Source organism: Teleopsis dalmanni, unplaced genomic scaffold (genome assembly GCF_002237135.1).
Source record: "Teleopsis dalmanni isolate 2A unplaced genomic scaffold, ASM223713v2 unscaffolded_contig_1681, whole genome shotgun sequence".
Lineage (NCBI taxonomy): Eukaryota > Metazoa > Arthropoda > Insecta > Diptera > Diopsidae > Teleopsis > Teleopsis dalmanni.
The window spans coordinates 1-7,825 of NW_024033063.1; the positions used below are offsets into that span (position 1 = coordinate 1).

General features: G+C 31.6%; 1 protein-coding gene across 1 annotated transcript; it reads left to right on the top strand.

Moving 5' to 3' along the window:
• Window positions 1-557: 557 nt before the first annotated feature.
• On the top strand, window positions 558-1,529 carry LOC119664254 (protein ANTAGONIST OF LIKE HETEROCHROMATIN PROTEIN 1-like). Its single transcript, XM_038073785.1, has one exon. The coding sequence runs from the start codon at window positions 558-560 to the stop codon at window positions 1,527-1,529; it is 972 nt and encodes a 323-aa protein (XP_037929713.1).
• Window positions 1,530-7,825: the final 6,296 nt, after the last annotated feature.

A 7,825-nucleotide genomic window follows, 5' to 3' on the forward strand; every position in this document is an offset into this window, starting at 1 on the left:
ACGTTTACGCGAGTCTAAAAATCACTTTTAAAACTGATTTTAAAATTTGTTCTTACAGTGTTTACGCACAAGCATTAAAAGCATTTTTAAGGTAGCTGTCAGTCAACCAGCTGTTTAACGGCAAACAGAAATATTGATTTTAAACATTTTAAAAATGAATAGAGTAAGACTACAAATTGCTTTAGTTTTATTGCAAGAAAAATATTATAGCCAAAATTGTAGAAAAAAATAATAAAGCAACAATGCTGATTTTAAAATCATTCCGTAAAAAATTTACAAAATTACGAGAAATGCGATTGCAGCTCTTTAATAAAATGGCAATACGTTAATGAGGCTTTAATGAATGTAAATGTTTTTATAAAGTTTTTCATAAAATATTTAGAATGCATTTTTGTTTTTAGCTTCCACCACGAATAAGAACTTTTAGCAAAAGGAAGAGAAGTTCGGAGTGGTGGGATGTTGAAGTTCTGCAGTTCTATGACGATGAACAATGGATTGCTGATTTTCGAATGAATCGACAAATATTTTTCAGGCTTGTAGATTTGCTTAAAGATAAAATGGCACCAGCAGAAAATACTTTCGTTGAAGGGTTGTCTGTTGAAAAGAAAATAGCTATTGCAGTTTACAAACTTTCCTCTTGTGCTGAATACCGTGTAATTGCAAAGGGATTTGGAGTATCAAAAAGTACTGTTTGCTTATGTGTTCACAGTTTCTGTAAAGTTTTAATTGAAAATCAAGTCGGCAAAATATTATCCTGGCCAAATGCATTAGAATGTGAACGCATAGCCTCGAGATTTGAACAAAAATTTAAACTGCCAAATATTATTGGTGTTATAGACGGCACTCATGTGCCAATTAAACCCCCACAAGACGGTGCTGCAGACTTTCGTAACAGAAAGGGTTATAGTTCCATTGCAGTGCAAGCTATTGTGGATGATCAATATTTATTTAAAAATATCACAGCACAAAATCCTGGCTGTGCACACGATGCATCAGTGCTTAGGGGCAGTTCTCTATACAAAAACCATAATACATTAATTCCTGAAAGCCATAGGGAAATCGCCGGAATTTACAACGCCTCAAATGAAGCTATGCTTTTTAAACTTCCTTATTATATTATTGGTGATGCAGCTTATCCGCTTTGTAACTGGATTATGAAAAATTATAGGGACGAGTTAACTGTTGAAGAGACATCCTTCAACTTATATTTGAATCAAGCACGAATTGTTGTGGAGCAAGCATTTGGTCGCTTGAAAGGAAGATGGAGAATACTTTATAAGAAGAGCGACCTAGATGTTTACAATATGCCGCATGTGATAATAGCGTGCGGAATTCTTCACAATTTTGTGGAGATATCTAAACAACGTTATAATTCCTCATGGGATGTAGAAAGAATCCACGGTGAAAGTGAATATCCCCAACCTGAACAGATGTACAATCGACAAAATTCGTCGTTCGGACATCTTATGCGAGATCATATATGCGCGTACTTGGCGAGAAAATATCCACTTCTACATAGAAGCAATTAAAAAAATAATGTAGAAAAAACCAATTTTTAATTAATTAATTTATACGTTTATTTATAATTAACAATATAATATATATAATATAATATATTTATATCAATTTATGTTTAATAATAAATTTAAATAATTGAAAATAATAAATTTAATATTAAATTGAAATATTTTTTAAATTTTTAGAGAATAAAAAATAAAAAGATTTTCAAATAGAGAATAAAAAATAAATAATTTTAATTAATTTAAATTCTGCGATGCAATTAGACCTCTGATAGCACTTTCAATTGTCTCATTGCTACTACGCACCAAATTTTCATTGTGCTTACGCTGCTCTTCCAGCATTTTCGTTTCCCATTCACGCTGTTTTTCCGCTTCCTCGCTAAAGAATTTTTCTTGGCGGCTAATCATAATTTTGCATTCGCGAGACCAACTTTCATGAAAGCTGGACAATGCCTTTGCGTAACTTCCTCTGCCCTTCGATCGATCTAGTCGAATTTGCGTTGTGGTGGTATTTGATGAAGTTGACGTCGAAGGCAAGTCATCTATTCCTAACTCCCAATTCGTTTCATCTGCGTTATTCTGTGAGTTCAAAAATGCGGATGTCGAAGGCAAATCAAAGTCTGAATTGTGCTGTGTTGTCATTCAAATATTCTTCATTCCATTCGCCTACAATTAAAGAAATTAAAGTTCGGTAACAATATATTTACTTCTATGATAAATTACCATTTAAGTGTTCAATATCAAGAGTATCGCACCCGTTATTTTCAAGAATTGATGATGGTCTTGAGTCAAGGATTTCGCACATCAATGGATGGTATTCCATGCAACTGTTACCACTACAATTGTTATGTTTTTTTATTTCAGAGTATTGTCTCTTTAATACTTGCCACTTTTGTTTAATTTGCTGTACACTTCTGTACCAGCCACTGATTTCCAGTTCTTGGCGAACAATTTCATAAATTGTGTCCTTTCTATATTTTTTGCCGTCTAACAATTTAATTATTTGTTTTTCTGCAAATATTTTAATTAAACATTCTTCCTCCTCTTTCATCCAATTTTTTCTTTTCATTTCCCTTTTCTCCATATTTTTAGTTATTTGGTTAGTGTTATTTGTAATAAAATTCAAATTATTTGTACCTATTTACTGTTAACAGCTGACAATTCAAACCTTAAACTGCTTTTAAGGTGTTTACGCAAAGCGTAAAAGTGACATTTCTTACTAAAAGTGATGTTAAACTACTTTTAGTAAGCTAAAAGTGCTTTTAAGCAAAATTCAATTTAGGGTGTTTACGCGATCTTAAAATCGATTTTAAGAGCCTTAAAACAACTTTTAAGGCTCGCGTAAACGTAGTGCTAGTTTAGGTTCCGCCCTTCACAAATGCAAGGTTTCGGATCGCTACGCTATACATATTTTGTAATAGTTACCTGGTTACCTGTGGCGCCCAGGTGCCATCTAAGATTCTCGATGGATGGCGAAAATCATGTACTTACTAAAAATGTTTATTTTAAGAGATCAATTTACATATAACTCGGATGATTTGTACGAGATATATACATTTTTATGGTGAGCATATGTGTGAAAATTTTAATCCACACTAGTTTAGGTTATGTTCGGAAGGCACGTGCTGACAGTTGTCAGCATTTCTACTCGGAGACATATATTGCCCATTGGGATGCCCTCAAAAAATTTGACCAGGAGTTGCGAGTTGCTAATCTTTGTTATCCTTGTTAAACCATTTGGTTTTCCAGATGAAGTTGAGGAGATCCGATAAGTTTGCTTTCGTTATCTCTTCCAAGCCAGTAAAATAAGGATCCCCAAGACGTTAAAGTAGCCTTGTTTGAAGTCCTTGACAGAGACGCAGGAAATGGTTGATAGATTTTACCTCCTCTTCATCTTAGCAACTCCTGCATAATCCACTTGTTGGAATTCGCCACCGTTGGAGCATCGACGCAATGGCACAGTGCCCCTTTAGTACTTCAGAAAGCACACGAACTGCAGGTTTGCTGAAGCCTGAAATGCTTTTCGTTTTATTTTTGTCCAACTTAGGCCATAAGATTCTAGCGGCCTTACAGTCTTCGCGGTTAGTTTATAAATTGTTAGTCACCTTATTGATTTCCTCTATTATCCTATACAGTTTACATATCGCTGTATGTATTGAGAGGTCGGCCTCTCCTGTATGCAGTTCAGAACCTCTTCTGGCCATCTCATCTGCTAGTTTATTCCCTTCAATATTGCTATGTCCAAGTATTCGAAATGTACTATGTCCAGCAAAGAGAGACCTTATGGTGTTTGATGCTCATCAGTGAATCGCGACATTTTAATACTCTCTTGGAATTTAGATTCAATTGCTTTCAGTGTGGTCTATCTACAAAAATAGTGATATTCGAAGAACGAATTGTACTTTATTGTCTACTGTTGACCTCTTTTTCGATAGCATATATCTCGCCGTGAAAGACGCTGTAAGTAGCAGGGATTCGGCAGCACTGTCTTATCTGCATATCTTTCGAGAAGATACCTGCTCCCGTACCGCCTTCCATCTTTGAGCCATATGCATAGATAGTGACTGTAGAGTTACCGGTCATAGATCCAAGATCTCAGCTATCTCTGGTTAGATAAAGAGTGGGAACCCACTAATGAAGTTATTTTCCTCAAAGAACCTTATTGATTTCGTGACCGAAGAAATAAAAAATTTTTTGGATCGTTTTTGCCTATCTAATAGTTTTATCAGTTTCGATCCTTCGCCATGGATGGAGACGCAAGATTATAGAGATGCACTTGAATTCTGTGCCAGACTTCATATGATAAATGATTGTATAGAAAGAGGAATTAGGCTTATGATGGATTATAATTCGATTTTGACAAAATATGAAGAGGAAAAACAATATGTTCTGCAAGTAGTCGAACCATAAAAATTATCCTTCACATAGTCAGATTTATGTTATAAAATATAATAAACACAATATATTAATTACTAAAAATAAAAGTTTTCTTGAAATTATAATTTTTTATAAATAATTATCTAAATCGTAGCATATACCTATTACGTAATTGTACATGCCAACTAAATGTTATGAAATAGAAAACAGATCACAGTCGCTTAACTAATTATTGTGTTTTGCACATAATTTTTAACCGATTTTCCTCATCAGTATCTTATTAAAAAGATATTTTAATTATCTATCAAATGAGTATATATTAATCACTGTTGAAATAAGTAACAAAAATAAAAAAATGACCTTGAATTGAAAAATTTCTGTTTTTTGTGCTGAAAACCCAAAACTTTGGGAATATCGTTTTTTTGGTCAATGGCATATTGCTAGGGGGTGCGCTCATTAAAAATCGCATTTTAGTTTTTCTGAGCCACAATAATGAAGCATACTTCAATGAAGAAGCGGGCTCATTCTATTCAGATGGAATTCTTATAGAATTTGCTTCTAGTTGATATTTTATTGGTTACAGTGTACGTCGTCAAAAATGTCAAAAATGTTAAATGAAGACAATCAAATCAAATGACATTTTGTCTCATCCATCAGAGATGTCTCAGGAGATCAGGATGCAGGTAAAAGTGTTTGAAAAGATTTTTAAACAAAATAAAAAAATAATTGATGGAAAAATGCAAAAGTCACCAAAATCACTAATAATGCTTCCTGGCTTGATAAAACACATGAATCCTAATTTTGAAATTGGTGATTACGATATTGCTTCGGAAATATTGTGCATGAACAACATTTAAAACAAAGCCACACAGAATGGAAAAACTCAGATTTGAGACACAAATAAATTTGTATTGTGTTTTTACACCACAATTCAGAATAACAGGTTATTCAAACAGGTAATTTTGTTTTACACTCGTATACTATTAAATTCAAAAATTTATCAAATGTACACAATTTTGATTTTGTCACTGAAATGCTGTTTGATGTCTCCAACATTGTACAACGAACAAACATACAAACATGCATTCATGTAATGCAGAGAGTTGCATGTATGATTGAGTATGTATGCTGTCGGGCTTTTGTCAGCCTAATTCGACTAACATATGTATAGGTTTGAACTGGACATCCTACCAATTGTGCTTTGATCGAATATTGTTACATGAGATTGGATGGATTTATTATAAAACCACCAGCAAAATAAGGTAGGTTTTTCGTTTGTATGAGTGTGGCGCTTGTACTGTAGATTCGTTGCCTCGATAATTGTAAATTTGTACACGTATATTTCATAAACAAAAAACATCATTGTCCATAAATGCACGGTCAAGTATAATATACTATGCTCAAAAAGTGCAATATATTGGAATATTGATAGATACAAAATAACTTTATAAGCAGCATGTTAAAATTAAAAAAAAAAAGTAAATAGGCTTTCAAGAAGAAGAAGTAACAAAAATGATCCCAACCGGGTCTCCTTTTTATTGTACTCATTCGACCAAACTCATGCATTAAGGTGCACTCAGTGGCAACAACTTAAACGCAGGAGGATTAAAAATCTTTAAACTGCGCTAGAGGTGTAATAAGACACTATTACCTATTGGATAGCTAATTTTGTTTACTTTTGAAAAAAATAATGAGTGATGATAGTGAAATTATAATGAAAATATAGTTTTAATCGAAAAACATTATAAAACATAAAATTTGTTTGTCTATATTAATAGGGCAGGATTTAATTATCATGATGATACGCTAATTCTCTATATGATTTTAAACATGCTACTTATACTACGTTTCCACTACGTACTTAGTAAGTCATGTTGTAACATAGAGCTTTTTGTGTTTACATTATCATGAGTTACTTAAGGAATGGGAAAGAGCTTTTATGTGTCAAAAAGTTCTAGTTTTAGAGCTTTTCTGTGTTTACATTTTAATTGTAAACAGATGATATTAAATCCTGTAGTGTTAGAAGGAAATAAATCAGCATTGAAGAAAAGACAAAAAATTTAAATAATTTAATATATAATGTTTGTAATGTTTGTAATATTTTTCATAATATAAAAGCAGCAGTTGCTGCATATACAAAAAAAACAAAAAATTACAAATTATTCAAAATCAAAACATCTTCAATGATAACTAGAAACCAAAGAAAGTGCTGGACTTCTGGTAAATGCGGGCAGTAAATATTATTAAATAACGAATACAATTTTACTGAGTTGCTATTTTAGATAAAAATGAAATCAGTATGTCGGTTCTGAGAAGACAACAGAGGGCTTCAAAATAAGTTTAAACACTAAACAACCACAATCCAAATAGAAAAGAAATAAGGCGGTGTTTGAAACAAATTTTCAGTAAGTTTTATTTTAACCAATAGTTACTAATAACACTTATAACTTATAATTAAAAATAAAAACAACAAAAAATGTGTACTTATATATTTTTCATATAATTAGATTTTATATAATTATAAAATTTATATTATTACATTTATAATTTTAATACTTTGTAATATATTAAAAATAAAAATAAAAAAATTTAGTCGATTATCATTGATTTTTCTTTTCTTTGTAGGTGTGTTTTTTTTTTTACTTCAAAAATGTTGACGATAATGTTAACGACGCTGACAGTAACGGTGAGGATTAATCTGCCAGAATTTCCAATGTTGCATTCGTCATATTTGATAATAATTTTGGTCGAATTTTGTTTACTATATTCTATAGTAAAAAAAAAAGCCCGGAAGCTCTTTATATGGCAAATGCAATTTACTCAGTAAATTACGCTTACTAAGTATGTAGTGGAACGTACTGTTAGACAGTTAAAGTTCATCTCACCAATTTCATCACTATGACTGATGAAAAATTCACTTAAGCATAACTCAAGTCACTAAACAAACAATTGTTTATTATTTTGATTAATTGTGCATTGTTTTTAGTAAGAAAAAGGAAATAGTTTGGAAATGTATATAAATAATACAATGGATTATATGCATGTTATCGCACACTCTCACTTTGTAGGCTTAAATGCAGTGACGACGCGTGCCCTATCTGGAAGGGTCTGCAGCCGTTCTAGAATTTTTTTTGTACATATATGCTTAAATTAAAAATGATAAATTAAAATATATTAGATGTTTTATTAATAATAACTATATTACATTAGGCAACAATATATTCACAATATAACATTTAATAATTCATTAACAAAATAACATATTAAAGAAATTAAATTAATAATTTATGTATAAGTTTAATATTAAATCAATATGTGGATTAAATACAACTTTTCACATATATCTTATAATATCAAACCAACTTTTTTCAAACAAAAGAGTTTGTACTTAGAACCATACATGTTCATGCAGTGATCAAACACAATCG